Source organism: Chenopodium quinoa, unplaced genomic scaffold (assembly GCF_001683475.1).
Source record: "Chenopodium quinoa cultivar QQ74 unplaced genomic scaffold, ASM168347v1, whole genome shotgun sequence".
Classification (NCBI taxonomy): Eukaryota; Viridiplantae; Streptophyta; class Magnoliopsida; order Caryophyllales; family Amaranthaceae; genus Chenopodium; species Chenopodium quinoa.
In genome coordinates this window covers 2,321,913-2,345,989 of record NW_018744143.1, presented here as the reverse complement: position 1 = coordinate 2,345,989, position 24,077 = coordinate 2,321,913, and the positions used below count along the sequence as shown (strand labels likewise).

The 24,077-nt window shown below is 32.9% G+C and overlaps 1 protein-coding gene and 1 long non-coding RNA gene across 2 annotated transcripts; one reads left to right on the top strand and one right to left on the bottom strand.

Annotated features, from left to right (window-relative positions):
* Nucleotides 1–3,266: 3,266 nt before the first annotated feature.
* On the bottom strand, nucleotides 3,267–15,328 carry LOC110693254. Its single transcript, XM_021870407.1, has 14 exons — nucleotides 15,077–15,328; nucleotides 14,302–14,447; nucleotides 13,310–13,377; nucleotides 13,149–13,202; nucleotides 12,818–12,901; nucleotides 12,646–12,731; nucleotides 11,204–11,284; nucleotides 10,641–10,771; nucleotides 6,151–6,192; nucleotides 5,961–6,043; nucleotides 5,767–5,857; nucleotides 5,579–5,660; nucleotides 3,719–3,791; nucleotides 3,267–3,574 (listed from the first exon to the last, which is right to left on the bottom strand). Exons 1-14 carry the CDS (start codon nucleotides 15,162–15,164, stop codon nucleotides 3,406–3,408), a joined length of 1,278 nt encoding a protein of 425 aa, XP_021726099.1. The 5' UTR covers nucleotides 15,165–15,328; the 3' UTR covers nucleotides 3,267–3,405.
* LOC110693255 lies at nucleotides 8,156–12,420 on the top strand. Its single transcript, XR_002505570.1, has 3 exons — nucleotides 8,156–9,890; nucleotides 11,063–11,229; nucleotides 12,075–12,420. It is a non-coding gene; the product is annotated as an uncharacterized LOC110693255 (long non-coding RNA).
* Nucleotides 15,329–24,077: the final 8,749 nt, after the last annotated feature.

The window sequence follows — 24,077 nt, the reverse complement described above, 5'->3', positions numbered from 1 at the left end:
ACTTCATCCTTAAATCTTCCATTTATATCAATAACAAAATCATTCCAATCTACTGCAGATCTAGTAGACAAATAGCCAGATACCCAATTTTCAGCTTTAGCAATCATGTTAAGAGATGCTAAGTCTACTTTCTGCTCATCTGGACTCTTACAAAGAGTAAAATACTTGCAACATTTCTTAATCCACAGCCTAGGGTTACTACCATCAAATTTAAGAAACTCAAGTTTAGGTATATACCCCAATTTAGGTTGATTGAATTGATCCTCAGATCTAGGTGTCCTAGCTTCTGCCATATTGTCTTTAAGTGATTGCATCATCTGCATTAGGGCCTCGAACTTCTGAGTTGAAGCTAGAGTTTGAGCGTCAAGCCTATTTTCCAATGCCTGCAGATGAGCTTCCATTTTCGTCACCCGACTGGTAACTGTTGGTGCCAGAATGTTCAAACACAGAGAGAGCAATGGTGGCTCTGATACCACTAATAAGGGAGGTTTAGGTAGCTGAATGAGCTACTGAAATAATCAAGCAAAACTCAGGAGCAGAATAGAGAAATGGAGGAAATACAGAAGAAGAGAGGAAGATGAGAGAGATTTGGAGAGAGAGAGAGAGAGAGAGAATTAAGATTTGTAATTATCATTATGCCTTGATTATTATAACCACTAATCTTTTATACCACCTCAGCTGTAACAAACTCAGACAAAAAACATCTTTGTAACAAACTAGGAAAACGACAAAAAGGAAATGGTTAACAAAATTTCCCGCCAAAACAACCATTTGCAACAATCGTTCAATTACTCCCTTATCAGCACATGGTGGTGTGTCCGCGGCGAGAAGCTTCAAAGTTAGCTCCGATAACTTGATACATGCACCTCTTTTGGCATGGTCGTAGTGTTGTTCCTGTTTGCATATACAGCCTCAAAGGTTTAGTGCAACGCGATGAGCTTGGCAGTGTAGTGCGCCTATATACCAGTGGTCAAAAACTTGGGTTTAGTAAAAAGTTTTTTTTTTTTTTGTTGTCAAAAGGTTGTTGTGATCCAAAAATTATTCCAGCCGGTCTTTGAACTAGCCTTCTATCACACAAGAAGCTATCTAAAAAGTGATTATAAAATGAAGAGAACACGATTGTTTTCAATCTTTGAGAATGCCTAAATTCAGTTCAAGAGAGTGACAAGTTGCATATAAGCAAGTCATCATGTTGTTCTTGAGGGTAATTCTAAATCCAAAATGGATTTTGCCTTCTCTCCGAGTGGTATACAAGTGAATCATGCAAGCCATCATATTGTTTGTAGAATGGATTTCCAATTAGTTTGGAGAAAGATCATGTTCTTCCTACTACTAAACAAGAAAATGAAAACATTCATCATTTGGAGCCCAAGTATCGAGTTAATAACCGAAGAAGGCGAGGTTCCTCTATTATGGTCTCGGGAAATTCTTAGATGCACCCTAGTGCATCTAAGCTAGCCGCACCACAATTACTATTTATATACAAAAACACACATACCCCGTACCATATACTACTTCTTCTCCTTGAATCCTTCCTTGTTTAATCTTCTTCCTCCTTATTTCTCATGTATATGTTTCATTCCCTCTTTTTCTAATTTTTTCCTTGATTCCTAATTTTGTTTGAAAATTTATCTCTCCTCTGTTTTTGACATTGTCATCTTCTTTAAACTTTATCTCTCTCCTCTATTTTCTATAATTTCGTTGATTTCGTGATGGATTTAATTGGTATTCTTGAAGAGAGTGTTAATTCAAGTTAGATATGTTATTGATTTATAATTTAGTTTAATTAGGTTATATTTTCTAAATTTTTTATTGATATTTCATATATAATTTTTCTGTATTTTGTAAATTTGGAGTATGTAATGAATATCAATTAATTGTAGTAATTTTCTCTCCTCTCTCCTCTCTCCTCTCTCCCCCTCTCTATCCTTTTTTTTTTTTTTTTTTTTTTTTGTATTCTTTTGATTCCTAATCTATCATGTTAAAAATTGATAATTATTTTCTCTATGTTGAACCAATATTAGATTTAAGTGGATTTTCAAATTTTTAGTGTTAAAGCAATACAATCGAATTTGTGTATAGTTTCGGTAAAAAGAAATGAACACGTAGTGCTTTAAAAATGAACATTTTGTACACTAAAAATGAGCATTCAGTACATAAAAAATGAACATATTTAACGATTTATTTTATATTTATTTTTCATTTATAATTTGTACAATGAATTTGAACTTATATAAATATATGAAAATCATGTTCATTTTTAATATACTAAATGTTCATTATTATTTTTTTGACGTGTTCATTTTTGTACGTGTTCATTTTATTTAATGAGCTCATATATTTTTATGAAATGTTCATTTTATTAGGTATGGTCCAGCAAGTCTATGATTGTATGATAAATGTTCATTATTAATAAACTAAGTGTTCATATTTCTTTTTTAGGTGTTCACTTTTTATTACTAAATGTTAATTTTTTTTAAGTGTTCATTTTTTATTACTAAATGTTCATTGTTTTTTTTTTTTTTTACTTGGTCATAGTTTTTTTTTTTTCACTAAATGTTCATGTTAAGGCTATGGTTCAGTAATAATATGATTGTATGATAATCATATTCATTTTTAATATACTAATTAATAAGATTTTTTAAAACATATTCACTTTTTAGTACTAAATATTCATTTTTTTTTTATTATTGAATGGTCATTTTTTTTACGTGTTCATAACTTTTAACTAAATGTTCATTTATAGAGTGTGGTGTAGCTAAGAGCTATTGTATGGTCTCAATTCTCAAAGAAAGATTATCTTTTAATGGAGCAAGCAAAGGCCTACAAGTTTTCCAACTCAAAGTTTGAGCCTTCTTCCAAGTCGCAGTTATTACATCATCGAAAGAAGTTAAAATTCAACTATCAAAGATGATAAGGAAAGTTAGGCAGAAGATGCAAAGGTTAAAGAAGTGGTCAAGACTCAAGATGAAGTCGAGATTCAAGAAGCAACCACCTCAGCTAGGATGTCGTACCTACATGTGCTAAATACCGATGAGAAATGGGCTAAAGGGAAGAACTACATTTTCAAGTCCCAATATAAAGCAAGAAATCTCAAGAGAAGAAATCCAACACATCTCAAAGGTGATCATTTCTTCCTACGAATCTCTCCATCTAATTGATGGAAGAAGTCTTCTTAAGAGTCTTTGGTTGTTTTAGAGTTAGTAATTGTGGCTTATTTCAAGTAATATGAGTTATGTGATTATTAACACAGGCTTTGTCGATCATTCCAAAGCACACACTCAGTTATGTGATTAACTCAAGATTAATCTCATGACAATATAACACTTCATAACAATTACAATCCCAGAGAATTACAGCTCCCCAGATTTGTATTGGTAGCTATTGAGTACTCACATGGCAGAGCTACAAAAATTTTCCTAGAGGTCTCAACTCCTTGGGCAAGCCATCAAAATTCCCAACACTTGCATCCGACTGATAAAACGGGCTCTTTCGGTCTTTCCAAAGCACACTCTCAGCTATGTGCTCCTTACTTGGAGTCAGCATGACAAAATTTGGGTCAGCCCTTTCATAGCTGAAAATACAAAAGGTTCAGTCAGTAATTGCATAGTAATTCCTTTACTGATAAGCTAAGAATTGAGATAGCTTCTGCAGCAGCAGCAAACAGTAGACAAGAACATGTCATTTTCTGTGCAGATGACAAGGACCTAATGTATACCTTGCTTCTCTAAGATTTTCCACTCGGATGCCAAACCCAAAAGACGTATTTCCAACTGTATGATCCCTGATTGCTGCAGAACCACCAAGGTCATGTTAAGCATCAATCAGTTAAATGAATAATTGGTGACAATTTGCGTTGTCTTGAATATATCAAATGGAACAAAAGTTAACGAGGAGAATTATTTATTAATTGAAATACGTAATGAAAAAGAATATTTGGTGACATGAACAACTAATCTCTTCACTCAATATGGAATCATTTTAACACAGTCAAAGACTTTCTCCTTTTCTTTTGGCTAAGACAATATGTAAGCTATACACATTCATGATTCTAATTATGGGATATGTCAGATATTGTCATTCATTACCTAGACAGAATACATACAAAATGCTTTATGCCATTATAAGTTTATCAAATTACAGACCCTAGACAGTGTTTCTTTTGTTCAGTTGACACATATATTAAAGTGTATCATCAACAAAATTCATAACTAAACTAAAATTAAATCCAAATGACCCTGATCCGAACAGCCTACATACAAAAATTCATAACTAAATCAAACTAGGTAAAGTCTAGAATCGACCCGGTGCACAATAATTATTGTGCACCCAACCATCTAGTATGTCATACGAAATGTGATTATATCATTACAAAAGTTACTATATCATCCACAAACTGATTATGTAAATTTATCATAAAAAATTTATGAAACAGCAATTAAATCATCTGAAAAATAATTACTTCCTCCATTAAATATTAATTGCAACAAAGGGGTATTATTTGTGAGCTATAAAATATTCCTTTGTTGCAATTAATATTTAATGGAGGAAGTATATCATCCAAAAGATAATTATATCATCTCACTAAATTGTTTTAAATACAATTATATCATTCAAAATATGACTCACAATAAGATAATTATATCATGTAAAAAAGTGATTATATCATCCAGACTGTGACTATATTATTTGAGAGTACTAAATTTTGGGTCTACAATAATTTATTGTAGACCGGGTCCATACAAGGCTTGCTGACTAAACTAAATTAAGTTCCTGGTCAAATTTTTTCTATATCACCAATGAACTTCCAGCTACATACAGACAAAAATGTATGACACCTGCCACAGATATAACAATGATACCGAGTTGTTTAACTAACAAATCGACTTACAACCCTTGTCAAAGTTTATAATTCTTTCAACAAAGCATCACAGGAATTTTTTCCTGTTTTCATCAAAACACAAACAAGGTTCACTTAGACATTTTACAAAGACTAAGATAACTTGTTTGACTTTATATAAAATAAAATAAAAAATTAATGTAGATAATCAACTAACCTTTAATGGGCCAATTAAGTTATAATACTCCCTCTGCTTTTTTATATTTGCAACAAATCTTTTTGGCACAATATTTAAGGAAGTGATTTGAAAAGATAAACGGACGAATTAAGCTATAAAATTTAAACCATAACAATTTAACACTTTTTTTCTTACCGGTGGTAAAATTACACCAATTAATTTGTCAGTTTACACATTAGCTTAGTATAAATAGTTAGATCTTATCTTTGTAACAATCTGGCATGAATATGAATGAGCCTAACTAGCCAAAAATTCATGCTGAAGATCCATCAATAAGTACTGAGACTTGTGACAATATACACACACTATGAACCAGCATATAAAATGCCATCAGATTATGCCAAATATCACTGTAAAGCCCTCCACCCAAAGCTCCTTTCTTCCCTGGATTCTGTATTTTCAATAGGAGTGGCTGCCGAATCATAAATCTGACTTTCATGTATAATTATCCAACAAAGAGAGAAATAAGATGTAATAGAAGGTGGTTTTGTATAAAGTACCTGAAAAGCTAATAGTGAAAGCAGGCTTCCACCATGACTTGAATGCCAATGACAAAGTAGAACTTAGAGGTCCCACCTTCCCCTGCATTGTCAACTCATTATACTAACATCAATATAAATATATAGTCATGTACCTTTAACGACAACTAATACATATTCTCATTACTAAAAGTGATTTGATCATGTACCTTAAACAAGAAATTTTTGTTTGCCTGCCAAGATGCTGCTACTTGAAATGTAGAATTCTGAGATTTATCTGATGTATTGTTATCCTCCAAGCTGCAATGGAAACAACAACAACAGCAACAGCAACAACAAAAACGATTAATGAGCTTGGGTACACTAAGAAAAACCTCTTGAACTAGTGACCAACTTAGATTACCTTGTCTTGAGCTCAAAACCAAAATCTAAGTAGTTTGTAATTCCAATTATTTCATTTTCTTCAATTTTTTTTGACTTCTGTACCTGCTCAATGGAAATAGTGTATAACTTAGTGACTAGAACAAACAAGGTCTTAGAATTAAGTCTTGCAGAAGGAAACTATAAATATGGACAAGGTGGATAAAACATACCTTTCTTTGGACAACAAAATGTTGGTAGAATGAGGAAACAAACTGCAATAGATAAACGAATTCATGTTAAAGTTTTAGGATTAGAATACATCAATGCAATTTACAACAACGCTTTGTTGACAATGTCATCAAGAAACCCAGATTTTTAATAGTGGTTGCCAAACCTACGATCTTGTAGCTTCAATGCCAATGATTCATCTCCAATAAGAGAATTCATACTGTCATAATTTCACAAAAATAGAAATTCTTGACAAATTTAGTTTTGTTAAACCTGGCAGTAGACTATGGGCGTGTTTGGTTAAGAGATTTTTGGAGTAAAAAGTTATTTGACATTTTACAAAGCTCTTTGGGTGTTTGGTATAGAGCTGTTTGAAAGAGTTTTTTGGATCCAAAAAGCTCTTTTTCCAAAAGCTCATATGAGGTTTTTGGAGTAGAGTGAGGCATAAAGTGCATGATAGAGTGAGAAAATTTCTAGACTTTATAGCTTGGGATGTGATTTTTTAATGACCAAACATAGGAAGTAGATTGCAAGTAGGTGGTCCATGAAGGGTGTTCTGTAGCATGTAAAATTTGAATTACCAAAAACATTTGCATTTTCAATTGACATGTCACTCTAAAAATATTCCATACAAATATCTATTTCGATCCCCCTTTTGAGGTGCATTTTTCTTCATACATATGAAGGCACAACAGAATATATCTTCGTGTTTGGAAATTAGCTTTTAGTAATTTTGCCTAGATGTTAGTTAGCCCAATAGCTGTTTGCATTAGCTAATTTAGCTGTTTGTGTAAAAGTGTTTGGTAAATAGTTGTTAGCTATTAGTTGTTTCAATGTATAAACAACCAAAAAGCTAAAAGCTCTTTCTGCGTACAATGGGAGAGGATAGTCAGAATTATTGTGGGATTTACATAAGCTTCATGGATTGCCCATTCATGGGAAAAGTTGTGATAACATTGTCCCCCATCATGCAACATTGATACCACAAGATGATAACGGTGACCAATATATTTAGAGGTTGTGAGCAATCTGTTTTCTTCTTATCGCCATCGTAGGTATCAAAAAGAGAGGTTTCAGTTCAGTTTAACAATGGATAAATTATTGGTACTAAGGAGGAAAAGATCTGTCTGCTCATCCCCCCACACCCACCCCCCCCCCCCCCCCCCAAAAAAAAAAAAAAAAAAAAAAAAAAAAAAAAACTACGAATGACCTTGATGGAAAGTTATCTCCCGCACTAACACTGCGGATGGAGGATGAGTCATCCATGTTTAAACATTAGGAAAGAAACTACACTGTTGCTTTCTTGTTCAGTTGGTTGTGTGTGTTTGTATTTCTATAGTGTGATGATTAATACACCAAACACTTTTGAGACAGCAGCTTTGATGGCTCGAGGTTAGACCTTTATCTAGCAGTTCTTGACGGCATTTATCATGGTCTCAATGGTATTTTGGGATTTTTAAAACCCTCTCAACTTTTATTTATTTATTTGGCTTATTACCTATTTGGTTGGCTCATATATTATTTTGGCGCTCACCATGATGTGGAATACCCCAACTAGACCCCATAATGACCTTATTCTCGTTGTATTATGAGAATATCGATGTGCTAGCTCTCATACACGAACCACAGCCAGGGTAGGATACATTATAATGAACATGAACAAGAATGTTTTATTGTTTGATAATTGGAAATTGGAGCTTGAACAACTAAGCTATTTTATCTCTCTTTGTTCTAGCTAACTTCCTTTTCATTCAGATGATACCTATAAAATAGAGTTTGAGGTGGGAGATGATGTGTACCTTAAGCTGCAACCATACCGGCAACGCTCTCTTACTAGCAGACCCTATGAGAACTTTGCAGCCCGTTTTTATGGGCCATTCAAGGTGCTGCAACGTGTGGGAAAGCGTATCGCTTACGATTACCTGAAGGGAGTAAGATCCACCCCGCCTTTCATATTTTGCAATTAAAGAGGGAAATTGGGGCTGCATCAGCTCATCCCACATTACCAGTTAAGTTGAATGCTGAATTGGAATTAGAGGTAGAACCGGAAGCATTGGTGGGGTTAAGGCATAAGCGCAAGAGTCAAACTACCATACTTGAAGTACTGATCAAGTGGCGTGGATTACCAGATTTTGAAACAACTTGGGAGGACTTCACAGCCATGAACCAGCGTTTTCCTTCCTTTCACCTTGAGGACAAGGTGAAACTTTTTTTTTTTGGGGGGGGGGGGAGAGTATTGTGATGACTCAGCAACTGTTGGCTGTGTACACCAGGAAGAGGCACCGTAACCCACACTCAGCAGCAGCAGCAGACCAAGGCAAGACAGGAGGGTCAGACCTCCAACCGAGGAGAGAACAGGACACCAATTCAGAGATCGAGGTCAAAGCTACTTAAGGAAGTTTCAGGGATCAACACCGAGAGTCAACTCAACATTTTGGAGTAAGAAAAGAAAAGCAGAAAAGCAAATGAACTAGAAGACAAATACCATTAAGAGATTACTTGTAACCTGATTTGTATATATAAAGAATAGGGTAGGAAAGAAAAGGCATGTCTTTTGAATATTGAAAACATTAGAGTGAGATTGGCAACCTCAAGTTGCTTAGAGATTGATAACCTAAAGTTATCTTGCTTAGAGAGTGATAGCCTAAAGCTATCTTGTGAACTGCTATCTTTTGTATTGCTGCCTGGAACCCTTGGTTAATGAAATCAAGCTTGCTTTTTGCCATATCCTTGTGTGTGTGTGTTCTGTGATTGATCCAGGAAGAAAGTCAGTCTATTTCATTGTGGTATTGGGATTTGATTTAATTTGAAGGTAGTCAATCTCGAGTGTTGGTCCCTAGCCTTTCTCCAGATTGGTGTGATCTTACAACCCAAATATTCAGCTTTAGTAGTCTAAAGTGACATTTAATGATCTTATAGACAACTAGACAAGGTTAACATCCTTTTTGTCCCAGAAGAATAGTCAAAGACATGGAAGTGAAACCAGAAATCAAGACAATTTCCCCAAGAAAGAAAATTCTAAAATGACAATGAGTAGAGATGTTAACAAAGGAAAGAGTTCTAGTAGTTAGTCTCTGATGTCGATTACAAACATAAGCAAGAGAGTAACAAGCAACCAAACTTTGTTGATGTAGAGGGTAACAAATGATATCGTGCGGATTTTTTCAACGACTTCCCATATTCCCTTCTTTCCCCATTGATATACATCTAGTAAGCTTCATCTCTTTTTTCCCTCTTTTAAACATTATCAACATTTTTTTTTTTTTCCAACAAAGTTTGTGTTCCATTCTCATTTATCATGTAACCTTGCAAAAGAAACAAACAGGAAAGCAAAAGAAGGACCCCCTTCCCCCTCTTCGTTAAATCCTATTGCTCAGCATTAGGATACAGTAAATACGCTGATTTGGGAGTATTAAAATGCAAAAGTAGTGAGTATTGGTACGAAAGTATTAACACGAAATACGTGGGGGTTGGGGAGTATTAGGTAAACCCGAGCGACACCCTATCCTGAGGTGACCTGAAAAGGTGCCCATGGTGGCATGGTGTAGCAAGGTTTCCTGAAGAGTGATCCACATCCACTAAAGCTTAAGGTTGAGTTTTATGTTTGTTCAGTCAATACCTATCTTGCTCTAGAAGAGGCTGCAGTAAAGCAACAAAGATCTAGTAGAGCGGGAGATACTAACCTGATTTGAGGTGCAGAAAAAGCAAGAGCTTTGAAGGCAACAAGACATCACAATCTCAGGTAAATTAGAACACCTTAAGCTTAAATAGCTAGAGCTTGTGAAGAGAAGAATCGTTTGACATACTTCCTTCCAGTACGAAAATTTTAAGTCAAAGGTTTATGATTTCTATGTGAATTAGAAATAAGGTTCATGCCTAGATAAGGTCGACATCTATAAGGTTCATGCCTAGATATTAAGTGCGAGATATTATAGAAGGTCGCCATCTTTAAGGTTCATGCCCAAATATCAAATGTGAGATATTATATAAGGTTGACATCTTTAAGCCCAGGTTCTATATTAGTTCAACAATATATTGTTAAGTTTGACTGTTTCAGAAGTCAGTCATATCATGTGAACTGCAAGAGCAAATATCTAAACCTAAAACTATTTTAGAAATGATACCCCAATAGTAGAGATTAATATGAGTTAAACCATAGTACAAATAAGAACAACAGCAATAGTCAGGATCAGTAGTATATATATTTCCTATATCTGATAAAAATTTAGTAATTAAATCAAATACTTCCAATTTATCTAGATTTCTGATTGAACTTTTCTAGATTCTTTTAGTTATTTAAGTTACCAAATCTGAGCCTATACACTTGAAAGGTGTGAATAAAATATAAGACAGTAACTTGGTAAGATACACCTATTTGCAAGTAAACATACTCAGATTGCTACATTGAAAAAAAGTAGCAAATCCCAGACTTAGATGATATACACAAAAGGAGCACACAATATGATCACACTGATGATAATACTTTTCATACCTGAGAGCTATTTGCAAGTTCTAGACAAAAATTGAAAGAAGGGCTTAGTGGGCTGCCTGATCCCAATCCATAGCCAACTGCATAGCTCCAGTTCTTCGGATTTTTGAAATTTGAATCATCTTTGGTTCCAGCTGATAATTTTAATACATACTACTCATCAAATACCATGCTGATTGTCTAACATGTAAAATTTAAATAAAAAACAAAGTAAACTGATGACTGACATTTACAGAACTTTTAGTCTAGAGAATTCGGTAGAATTTAGTAGTTTATGTTAACTTTGTTAAGTTTATAGTGTCCTTTTACTCGTTTCTTGCTAATGTGTGTCAAATGTTGTAAATGCTTGTATTAGCTCCTTTTTATACTTATGTTCACCACTTCTACTCAAATCTGATGCTTTCAGGGTGTGTTCTAATTTGTAGGAACATTGGAGGATGAATGGCTTAGGTGTATACAAAGAAGCTAAGGAACTTAGCAAAGGAGAAGTAGCAAGACGCAAAGGACAGTGAATCTGTACAATAATTAATCAAAAGTTGCTAAATTGTGACTTCTATGGTACTTACATAGTTGTTCATACTGCACTCCGGCAGTAAGTCTACCCATCTTGCTGACCAACCAAGCATTTTTAGGAAACCCATCAGACACTGCAAGAAAGAAAGATACATAATGGAACACTGATCATGAATAATTCAAGTAATGGTTTCAGCTGATATAACTTGAGCATGGAGATTCCCAATTTATCATCATTGAACAAAATTTTTAAAAAGCCTGTGGTCCAAACATGCAGACAGGATAATAAACAATACATAATTGACCCTGCTGATGCAAACAGCAGAATGGTATATAGAAATGGGTAGTAAGCAAAAACAAAAGCGAAAAATAGATCTCTATCAACGAAGGAAAATGAGAAATCATTTCCACAGAAAATTAATGCCTCCTTTAAACTTATACAGTAATTGGCCCGGTTGGGATATCCTTCCTATATGGGATGCCAAAATAAAAATAAAAAAAATAAAAAATAAATAAATAAATAAAAACAGAGAGAAAAGGGGGATGATGAATGACAGTATGGGAAGGCAGTTAAAATTCTTATATCAAGTTGCATTGAGACATATGCTGGCAGCCACATTCTTGAAATTAACAGAATAGAATATTCATGAACAGCAATAGTTTACAAGAGCCTAATTGTTCATGAATGACACTGATTCATGAATCAATACATGAAGCATGAACACAAAATCAATATATCAAGCATGAACACAAAGTGTTCATGAATTTTGTCCCATTATCTCAAAGTTTATGTTATTTAATCACATGTTTCTCCTTTCCTTTTATCTCCTTAACACTCTTTTAAAACTCTCTTAAATTTGATTTGTATACTCTTTTAAACTTTTATTCAATCGATTATCTTGTTGTGCTCTTGTTTCTTTTCAGACGGTTCCTTATGATGATTTATGTTGCCGAATGCCGACCCCAAATCATTTCGGGACTAAGGCTTTGAACATGGCTAGGTGCAATTCTCCAGCTTAGGATGGATGAGTCTAGGAGCTCTTTTGTCCATACATGGGAACCTTAGAGGGCTTTGGCATCCACAACAAGCACTGTGAGAATGTCTCTAAGAATGAAAGCAGGTCACAATTAAAAGTGAGGAACTTTTCTAAAGTTAGTAGGCGTCACATACAAGTATAAATTACTGAGAGGGAAATATTGTTATCCATCCGATTTGTGTGAAGTCTTGTAATCCTACTATCATCTTATAATGGAAGAGTTGGACTATTAGTCTCACAGTATTATCCAGATTTTGGGTTTTCCATGCAACCAAAAATTCTTGTGTTCCTTTGAGTACTTCATTTTATACTTGTTTTTAGTTTCATTTTAACTGCACAAAGAGGGAAATTTATAATTTTTCCTAAAATCTACCAAAAGGCGTAAAATTTAGGCCAAAAAAATTCTGGACATGACTCACTGAAATTCATTAAATTAGTTGGTAATATAAGTCACATACTAGGGAATGGAGTATCAGTCAGCCCACAAGAAAGATATTCTGAGCCATATCTCAATCCTATAATACCGTAATCTTCAGGTGATATCCTGCACAAACACCAAGTTCTTTAGAGAAACATTCAAAATTTACTTTCACACTCAGATTCTGAAATACTGCAACTTTCAGAAAATACCTTCTCTTTGATATTAGTGGGATGATTCCAAAGGCTCCAAATCCATATTTAGGATAAAACGCAGATGACCGTATCCGTAAAACCCTAAAAGAAACATATATACCATTTATATATTTGATTCTAGAACACAAAAGGTGTACAAAATACTCCAGTTCCATAGAACTTGTCAACTTTTTGAAAGAGAAACATTCAGAAAAGTCATAGATGGGATTTCTTCCCCACCTATTCGAGGTAAAGAAGAATAAACAGGTTTCAAATTAACAAAGTGAAACTTTTTGGGCAACTAGAAAAGGAATACACATCAAGTTCTATAGGAAAAAAAAATACTTACGGATCAGTGTTTGCAACAAAAAAGTCAATAAATGTATGTGGATCATCAACATCACTGCTTGGCAGAGGAAGAAGCAAAAATAATCAATTAATTTATATTAATTAGTATATATATTCCTAACAAATACATAAAACCTGGTATTTGGAATAGATATATCGTACCTTTGCCAACGAAACTGTGCATTACATACAACATTTTCCTTAGACTTGTGATCAAGAGGACCAGAAACCTACTGATAGTTAAGAAATCAACCATAATGCAGCTCAAGAGAATCACATCCATTGGTCAAAATCCATTTATTAATGGTGGGAAGAGATATTTTACCATTAATATCAAAATAAAAGCTGAGCTTAAAGGTTAATTTCAAGTGCTAACATCTCAGCTGTTGAATAAAATTGTTTGATTAACTATTTAGAAGATAGGGGATACCTTAGCATGAGAAGATACCATTTTGCAAACAAACGCAAGATTCACACGTTGGTAGTTAATTGATTATTGAGCATAACAACAGAACATAATTATAACATCATAAAAATTCACAACGTGATCACATGATTACCACGATTGTCCAGATCAAAATTAGCCAGTTTGAATTAATATGAAGAAAGACAATAGAAAATTAAAACTCTCTATATGTGGATGTAATAGCTATATATATATATATATATCAATACCCACTTTATATTCTTTGAGAAGAATATAACCTAATACTAATATCAGAATAACTACCAAAATTCCAAAATGGATGTGTATAATTAGTCAAGGAAATGTTACAATTGATCCACATGGAGAGGAAGTCGATAACACAACTAATGTAAAGAAAATTCCAAAATGGATTTGTCCCTTTATAAAAAGTATCATTTCACCTTTATCCATTTATGTATTCACTTTTTTAATCAATGAACCCACACCATCTTCCTTTATTATTCACTTTTAATCAACCAAATACCACTATCTTCTTTTAATATTCACCTTTAATCAACCAAATACCACTATCTTCTTTTAATATTCACCTTTAATCAGCTAAATCCCACCATCTAACTAATTTATTCACCTTCCTAAAAACTTGTGCAAAAGACAAATGGTTTATTTCAGGACTAAGGGAGTAATGATATTTTGACAAAGTAAAAACTGCACACCTTTAGAAGGATACTGTTGCAACTAAATCAACATGAGGGTCATCCAATGGCTTTAGCAAGATTCTTGTACTAAAATTCCTTGCTTCATCAAAGTAATCTTCAAAAAGACATTTCAAAGCAAGCTTTCCAAATAACAAATTATACGAGGATTCTAGCATCCCGCATCAAGATAAATGTAAAATAAATAATTAAACAAATAAGGCTTGTCAGCCTAACTTTATTTTATTTAGTATGTTATCTTATTCTTAGATTCAAAAGTCTTGTAGAAATACTGATTCAAACTTTTATATTTTTCTTGTTTAGTTGTTTTTATACGAATGAGCCACAGGGGCAAAATTTGGTAAATATGCTACCAACTTCAAGATAGAAAAAAGTTATGGTCAAAATGAATCAAAGAGAGGGAAGAGGAACCCATTTCAGTCACCGAAATGTTAGTAGTTGCCTTTATGGCCGGTTTGGTAGCCGATCATAAACAATGGTAATGAGAAAGAATATGTATGTAAATTCGGAAAGAAAAGTGATGGCCATTCAAGATGATCCTAAACTGCCTGTTTATATATATAAATTTTCACTCCCACCTAATACCAGCTTTCAAGTTGTAATGGATAGTAATGGAAATACATGAAGAAAACACGTGCTTGGGGGATGAAATTGAGTTTATTATAGGTTGTTTTTCATACTAAGTTACACTTAAAATTCATTCCCATTGCCACAATTTATTACATGCTACGGGCTGTTGTATTTATTTACTGATATAAAGTTGTAAACAATGGGAAGAAGAGAAGGACCTGGTTCGTGCGCCAAGCGGAGGAAAATCGAAAAGCGGTGGGACTAACACCATCGGCGGAGGCGGTTTTTTGCTTGGCGACGCTCCCATTTTGGTATGAGAATGAATGAGGAGAGATTCAGGAAGAGAGAAAATGGAGTATGTAATACACAGAGGTGGTGTCCGTATGTAGTGCCAACAAATGCTGCAAAATAATGAGCGCGCCGAGGGCGAATCTTTGCGGGATTCAACAAACAATTCATCAGTTGTTGAATCATCCAATTTTGCTGATTCAACTACTCTTCTCAGGAAGCTCCTAATCTCACTGGCAGTTGAATCATGTCGTTTAGGTGATTGATTCCACTTACATCAGTGTATGTAATACTTTAATTCGGTTTTGGATCGGGATGAAACGGTTTCGGTTTGATATGATCAATTTCAAATGGGTTCGGTTAGCTGATGGGTCAATTTTGTTTTGGTTTGTTTTTGTGTGTTTCTAATTCGGTTTGAGTCGTAAAGGGTTTGGTATTGCATTTTTAAGATTATTCATTACAGCTCAAGCTAACTTGGTATAAAATTGGTGGCACTGATCCCCAATATGTTAACTTAGACCCTGTTCTTATTACCTTAAAAATGAGTGAAGTTAAGTTTAATTCAGTTATGACTACTTTGATTTAGGGTTCACACACACAGTCTACACCTACTGCGCACATTTTCATAATCCTAGGAGAATTACTTTGTATTTCACTGTCTGAAAATGAGAGAAAACAACAGTGGAATTCACCATGTACATAACATTACAAATATACATAAACACGCGTCTATTAATAAACGCTCGTGTGTGTCTTATTGAAGAGGGAGGGGTTAATTGCAGCTGTTGACCTGGTTTTTGGTTATTTAAAAGTCTGAAGAGTGAACACCATTGATATCATATAAGATTCAAACTTCACCTACATCTTACATTGATTTATTTGCTTCTTTGCTACAGAAAAATAGTTGCTTAGATGAGACCAATCATTGATTAAATGCAATCCTTTTGTGACTTTGTAGGATATAATTTTAAAGTGCAATAGTATAAATCTACACTGTCTTGACATCTACTACAAATCAGTAGGCAGAAATTGTCTTTTACTGCTTTGTCGGGTTTTGATTCTCATACTCATAACTTAAAACCATGATTAGAGTAGGCTATTCATGCTTCTAAAATACTTTTTTTTAATCCTCGATACATTTACATCCTGAAGTTATATGTACTTGCTTTCATGATTTATTTGGTGAGTTTGGAACAATAGGATTTTGCTTAATTTTATGGAATATATAAGATTAGGTTCTTATCAGTCTTTGAAATACATAGTGTAATAGTTAGGCACATAGGCATTGGTCTTACCAACCAACAAGTTTATCAGTTTATTCATTTATGTGTAATAATGCCTTGTGTGGCTTGGGATGATAGTGCTCTTTTTTCTATTGCTTAGCTTCTTTATTTATCTCCTTGGAAGACAGCCTTTGTGATTTCTCATTATTCGTATTCTTTTTCACTTCTCTGTCCACAAGATTCTTTCTTTTTTTCAAGTGTAAGGTTGCAACGTAGAATTAGGGGCCTTGTCTTGTTTTGTGAATAAACTTAGGCTGCTGAGATTAGCAAGTGTACCTTGTTTTTAATCTCTGTTTTAAGCTTCTAACATACTTTTTTTTTCAAACAGTGATGGTGATGAAGTTGTAAAAAATGATAGTCAGTGGACTAGAAGTCCAATTGTGGAGTCATCTTTACTAGAAGCTATAATCAATTATCAAATTCAAAGATTGGTTATCATTAATGGATACCGTTCAATTTTTTATGCATGTTATATATGTTCTAAATTTTTACCCATATGTTCTAAAACTTTACTTATATGTTCTAAATTTATTTCTAATTTTAATTCTTATTTTACTCACATTGTTATGTTTTCTATAAGAATTTTGTTGAGTATTGCAGTATATATACATTCTAGTCCAATTGTTAATTTTTGCTACAAGTTTATATGTCTAATTTTTTTACCCATAGGATCTAAATTTTTGTACATATGTTCTAAATTATTACACATATGTTATGTTCTAAATATTTTCCCTTGTGTTCTAACCTTTATATATGTTATATGTCTATGACTTGCAGTGATAATTTTGATAATCTTGTTGGTGATGCTGCTACAACGTTTTCTGGAAATGCAAACAAGAATACCAAAGTAGATAATAAAGGAGGTGATCCAATTGAGGGAGAACTTAAAGTTAGAGCTAAAGATGTTCCGAAAAACAAAGCAATGAAGAAAGAACCAAAGAAGGAATACAAAGGGGAAAAAAGGAAAAGAAAGGTTGATGAGAGTGATTCTGATGATGATATTGAAGTTGTTCATGTAGATCAAATGGAATGCAGAGCATTAAATCAACGAATTCCTCCCAAGAATTTTATGAACACTGTGCTTAAAGATTTTCCCAAATCTCATAGGGTGGCTATTAGAAATATTGGCTTTGGAGGTTTCTTAGATTTGGATTTAGATTCACATAAATCCATGTTTTTCTCTAAGCTTGTATCGAGTTTTGACTGTGATAGGGTGCCTTAAGTTCTTGAGAGGAACCAAGAGATTGAATTTACACCCGCAGACATACATTTGGTTTATGGTTTGCCGATTGGAGGAGAAATTATTAAAGAACCTCGACAAGAGGAGGATGAAGAATGGGTTGAGTTTACTAGACGATGGAGATCTTGTTTTGGGATAAGTGGTGGTAGTCCATCAAACTCTGCGATTATTAATCGGATTGAATAGTTAAAGAAGAAACTTGTTTGTGATGAATTCATTTGGCATTTTGTAGTTTCTGTTGTCAATCGTTGTATGAAATCCACTGCCAACCCAGCCTTAAATTACAAGTTTTTGTATAACTGCATGGATACAAAGAAGATCGAATGTTTGGATTGGTGTGAATATGTGTATAGGAGTTTAAAGTTGTCTGTAGTGGAATGGCAAGGTGGTTCAGCTTTCTTCACCGTTCCATTGCCTTTGATGGTAATTTCTTTTTTAATACATTGTACATTTTTATATTATTTTGTTTTTTTATTAAATATGTCCTTGTTTAACGCATTTTTTTTTGTATATTTGTATTAGATATGCTATTTTGATCGTTTGGAAAGGTCTAAAATAAGCAATCCAAGGCAATTCCCACTCCTTTCTGTTTGGAAGAAAGATTTGATCAAGGAAAGGATGAAATTGGAAATGAAAAGAGGATTTGGAAAGGGACATGTACTTGATAGAATGGAAGTTGATAGGTGTGATAACAATGTATCACAAGTGGCTGGAGATCCCGAACTTGGTGGAAGTAATAATGTTAGTAGTTCTAATGAAATGCTGGTATGTATTTTTTGGAACATGTTCTAAACTTATAGACTTATTATATTTAGTTATATGTTCTAACATTTAGTTATATGTTCTAAATACATATCCACATATTCTAAATATTTAGTCATATGTACTAAATATATTATGCACATGTTCTAAATATCTTCAATTTTTAAAGGACGTGATAATAATTGAATTCTAAATCTTACTCATATGTTTAAAATTGTTACTCATATGTTCTAAATAAATAGTTTTATGTTCTAAAATTTAAAGTAGATGTTCTCGATTATATGTTCTAACAAATACTATCATGTTCTAAATCATATAGTAGATGTTCTAAACTTAAATCAGATGCTCTACATGGTTATTCAATTGTTCTAAATTTATATAACTTTTGTTTGTTAGGAATTCCTTCAAAAATTCGGAACATTAGCTAAGAAGCTTGCTGAGAATTTAAGTGAGATGTATGCCATGATGGATAAGGCGAATGAAATATTTGCTGCAGAAGAAGCATCTGATATGAGCACACTCATTCAAAACATTTGGAATAAGTATTCCATGAGAAAGGAAGAAAAACAAAAGGACAATCCCTTTATTCTAAGTCAAGACAAGCATTTGTTTGAAGAACCAGCTTTCATCAAGGAGTTAGATAATTTTATGAGAAGATCATGGGAAAAGTTCAAAGGGAAGAAAAAGACACATTTCACTAGGCAAAAAAGGCAAATAGGCACCGGTTCAAACCCCCTCTTTGGCACCGGTTTTGAACCGTTGGGTATTTGAGGGATGCCAAATCTCTGAAGATTTGGCACCGGTTCAAAACCGGTGGCAATTAAGAGCTTTAGCACCGGTTACCGGTTAACCGGTGCTAACTACAAGCTTTGGCACCGGTTAACCGGTGCCAAAAGTAAGTGTCGCGCTGTTTTTTTTTTTTTTTTAATTTTAACTACAATTGGCACCGGTTAACCGGTGCCAATTATGCCTTCAAAAAAACAAAAAAAAAATCGCAATTTCTTCACTGAAAAATTCAGCATACAATGAAACAAAACACCAAAAATCAAACTTCCCTCAAAAAAATAAAAACACCAAAATCATAATATACAATCACATATAAATATATATTCATCAAATAAATTGTTATTTTACAATTTACTAAAAAAAACAGAAAAATCGCTGAATTTGTAATTTTATAATTTACAATCACTACAGTTGTAATTTTAAACCCAGAAACTTTGAACTTCAAACTCAGAAAAATCACGAACTTCAAACTGAAAATTAAAAAATCAGAAACTTCCAACCTGATTTAATTAAAACATTAAAATTAGATAACAATGCTACTAACAATATAAAAAATCAACCCAAAACAAGATAAATCACTCAAATTCAACCCAAAAAAAACTACCACAAAATCGAAGAAATAAAAAATCAATCGAACAAATTCAACCCAGATAAATTCAACCAAAAAACAAAAAATAAATAGAACAAATAAACCCCAAAAAAATCGAAAATCAATCGAACAAATAAACCCAAAAAATCGAACACAAATCGATCAAATAAACCCCATTAAAAACGAAACGATTTCGCACAAATACACCCACAAAGATTCAACCCACAAAACCCAGAAACCTAGAAAAAAAACAAAAAAACCCAAAAACCCAAAGAACACAGAAAAACCCAGAAACCCGAAAACCCAGAAATTACCCAGAACCAAGAAACCGAAACGCAAAGCTAAAGAACCGAGAAACCCTAACCTCAAATTTCTGATTTTAGGCGGCGGTGATGTTTGTTGTGGTTGACGGCGGCGGCTTGGTTGTTGTCCTTGGTTGTTGTTGAGAAGAGGATAAAGAACGAGAGATCGATCAGAGAAGCACAGAGAGATCAGAGATGAACGAAAGATGAGAGAGAAGAACAGAGATGAGAGGGATCAAAGAAGAAGAACGAGAATCAGAGAAGAGATGAAAGAGAAGAACGACAAAGAAGAAGAACAGAGATGAGAGAGAAGAACAAATCGAGATGAGAGATAAGGAGAAAGAGAAGGAGAGCATGCATTTCATCAGAGAGAGAGAGGGGGTTATTATATATGGGTTTATAAGATTAGAGGCACCGGTAACCGGTGCCTATTCCTTTTTTTTTTAGCTTTTTTTTTTTTGTTTTTGTTTTGTAATTGGCACCGGTTTGTAAGAGGAACCGGTGCCAAAAGTCATTAAGCTTCACCCGCCCATTTCCTTTGCAACCAGTTTTCAAGAACCGGTGCCAAAGGTGCGTTGCCTAATTCATTTTTTCTACTAGTGTCTTGAGATGACTCCTCCGAGTTTTGAATTGCTTTCTCATTCTCAGTCACCCACTCCTCCTCCCCCTCCTCCTCCTCCTTCTCCTCCTCAAACTCAAAGGCCTCTTCCTCCTCCTCAAGGGACTTCCATTTCGATTTTAGCAGGAGCATGCTCAGGTGCTAAAGTGTAACAATCTGTTCATGGAGAGAAGAACAATATTCAAGCAAATGAAGAGAAGAACAAGAACAATGATGAGAAAGAAGATGACAAGATGGATGGGTAATGTAGTGATGTTTAGGGATAATATTAATTATTGATGAATTAATATTTTATTTTTTAAGAACACTAATTATTAGTTTGTTTATTGTTTTGGGACACTAATTATAAATATACATTTGTAATTTTAGAACCTGTGGTATATTTTTTTGAAATGTTATGCTCTTTAAATATTTGTATGTTTTTTTAGATATTTTATGGAATACATAACAACCATATGCATTATTTTATTTGTTAATAATCTTGACTTTCTACAAGAAAGAAAATGTAGAAAAAAGGGTGAAAAGATTCCCGAAAACCTTCCAAATTGTATTCGTTCACCTTTTATGGTTCGGTATGACAACATATTCCAAAAGATCGATGGACACAAGAAGAGAATGGTGGAGTATGCATTTGCTAAAGGATTACCTGAGTAAGTTCTAAATTTACTCTGTAATTTTAAAATAATTAGTCTTGTGCTCTAATTTATTACTCAAATGTTCTAAATTAGTATTCATATGTTCAACTTAGTATTCATATGTTCTAAATTAGTATTCATATGTTATAAGGTTTAATCTTATATTATAACATTAAATGCTATTTGTTTTTATGTTTGTAGTGAAATTTTATATGATGATGGTCAAACTAGAATCTGTAGAGATGAGATGTCAAGCCTTGCAGCGAACAATCATGTGTTTAATAACATGTCGATGCTTGGTCATTCATATTAAACATTGAAAATAGAAGACGAACCCCAGGGTCAACAAACATATTGTTTTTTTTTCAACGCAAGCTTATGTATGATTCTTAATATTGAACTTGACTTTTTTCATGTTATAAATTAAGATTTCGTATCTTATTTTAAATGCTTTCGGGAAATTTTGTGTACGAATTATCACTTTCAACCAACTGTGAAAATCAAAGATAGATTTCCTTCTTTATATGAAAGGTTGGATAAAGAGATGAAGCACTCTAAAGTGCATAACTTTGATAGAGTTCATTTGGTAAGACATTAAGAAAGCTATAAGAATTTGAAAGAATTTGAAGAAAGATTTCCTTCTTTATAGGCTGTCTTCTTTCTTTCTTTCATTTTTTGTAAACAGCTATTTCAATTTCATGATCTATTATTATATGCAAGTATTTTTTCCAGTTGCATCTTCATCACATTACTATCTGCTTTGTGTGAATTTTCTGAGCAAGACTTTAGACTTGATTGACGACAGATATTTGGAATATAAAAATTCTTTTTGGCACAAATACAAAAACAATCCGAAGAAGTTGGTAATATCTATCTGCCTCATTTACTTGTGCTTAGAATCAGTGCTAAATGGGGGTTTTGAACCGGTGCTCATTACCATTTTTCGCCTAGTGTCTAAACATTTATTTTAATGTTCTAAATCTTAAATCATATGTACTAAAATTATACTCATATGTTCTAAATCAGATGCTTTAAAAAAAATTCATGTTCCAAATAGTACTCATGCTCTTAACATGTTTACTTATACATTTTTAATATTTACTCAGATATTTGGAATTATACTCTGTATGTCATTTTCTAATAATTTTCTTAATGTTTAATTTTTAGTTGAGGGGTTTAGCCATGTTCTTGTCAATCAAGAGGTTTCTAGTTCCAAAACTAAGACATTAAAAATGAGTTGGAGGACCAATGATAACAATGATGATTGCGGCGTGTTTTTGCTTAAACACATGGAAACATATCATGGTGAGAAAGATACCAAGTGGGATGGTGGATTAAAATTGAATGATGTAAGTTTGTTCTAAAGTATTACTCATGTTGCTCCTTTTTCTAAATATTTATACATATGTTCTAAATTTTTTTACATATGTTCTAAATTTAAACTCATTATTTCCAAATTGTATAATGTAAGTAGTCGATTAAAATTGGATCATGTAAGTTATGTAAATCTATTTTTTTTATAATGATGTAACAAGTGGGATAGCGGATTTCAAAGTCTAATGATTTTATCTTATTATATTGCAGATCAATCAAAAGAAGAAATTGAGGGTGGATTTTTGTGCTAAAATATTATCACACAAGGAAAATGAGTCACATCATGAGATTACTTCAAGATCAAGCAAATGGGCGAAAGAAAATATATTGTAATCTAATTTTAGAAATAGCATGTAGAATTTTATATAGTATAATTTTACAATAAATTGTAAGCCTTCACTCGAAAACTATTTTTCTAAAAGGTTGTATTCGAATATATAAGTTTTGTCTCGTCTTTCTTGTGATCTACTTCATTGTTCTGCGAGAATATAAAAAATACATTTTATTCTAAATTAATACTCATATGTTCCAAATTTTTACCCATATGCTCTAAATATTAATGTCAAAATCCCTTATGAAAAATATATAAAGTTATATAGATTTTTATGTTCTAAATTGAAATTTAGAAGTCCCTTTAGAACAATAAAATAGCATGTTATTGTAAACTATTAGTCATATGTTCTAATTTTTTACCCATAAGTTCTAAATTTTAACCCATAAGTTCTAAATTATTACTCATATGTTCTAAAATTTTAACCTTATGTTCTAAATTATATGTTTATATGTGTTTTAAATTATAACTCATATATTTTATATTATATCTCATATATTCCAAATTTTTTTACTCATTTCCTCCACCCAAATGCATCTGAATGAAATTGAGTGAAAATTTTAATCACATGGTCTAAATTTTAATTTTGAAATCCCATCGAAAACATACAAAACACATGAATTAAAAAATATTACTTATGTGTTCTAAATTTTTAGTTATATGTTCTAAATTTTAATACATATGTACTAAATTTATTTACTTATGAACAAGAGGCTGGAGAGAATGTAAGAACACACTAATTTAAGTGATTATTCAAGAGCTGAGAGTTCAAGTGATAAATTTTAATTATATGGTCTAAATTATAATTTTGAAATTTAATCGGAAACCTACAGCACACATGATAACAAAATATTACTCATATGTTCTAAATATTTGGTCATATGTTCTAAATTTTAATACATATGTACTAAATTTAAACTCACATGTTCCAACTTATAATCATTTTTATACTACAAAAAAAAGTGTTATTCAATACACAAATTCAAAAAAATGTTCTAAAATCATTAAGTA

Bases quoted from the DNA above. Each gene is read 5' to 3' on its own strand.
- LOC110693254 (XM_021870407.1), bottom strand. From the start codon at position 15,164: ATGGGAGCGTCGCCAAGCAAAAAACCGCCTCCGCCGATGGTGTTAGTC. The intron at 13,203-13,309 runs GTACGATATATC...TCTGCCAAGCAG, and splicing joins GCACAGTTTCGTTGGCAAAG to TGATGTTGATGATCCACATA. The intron at 5,858-5,960 runs GTAATCTAAGTT...TTTCCATTGCAG, and splicing joins GGTTTTGAGCTCAAGACAAG to CTTGGAGGATAACAATACAT.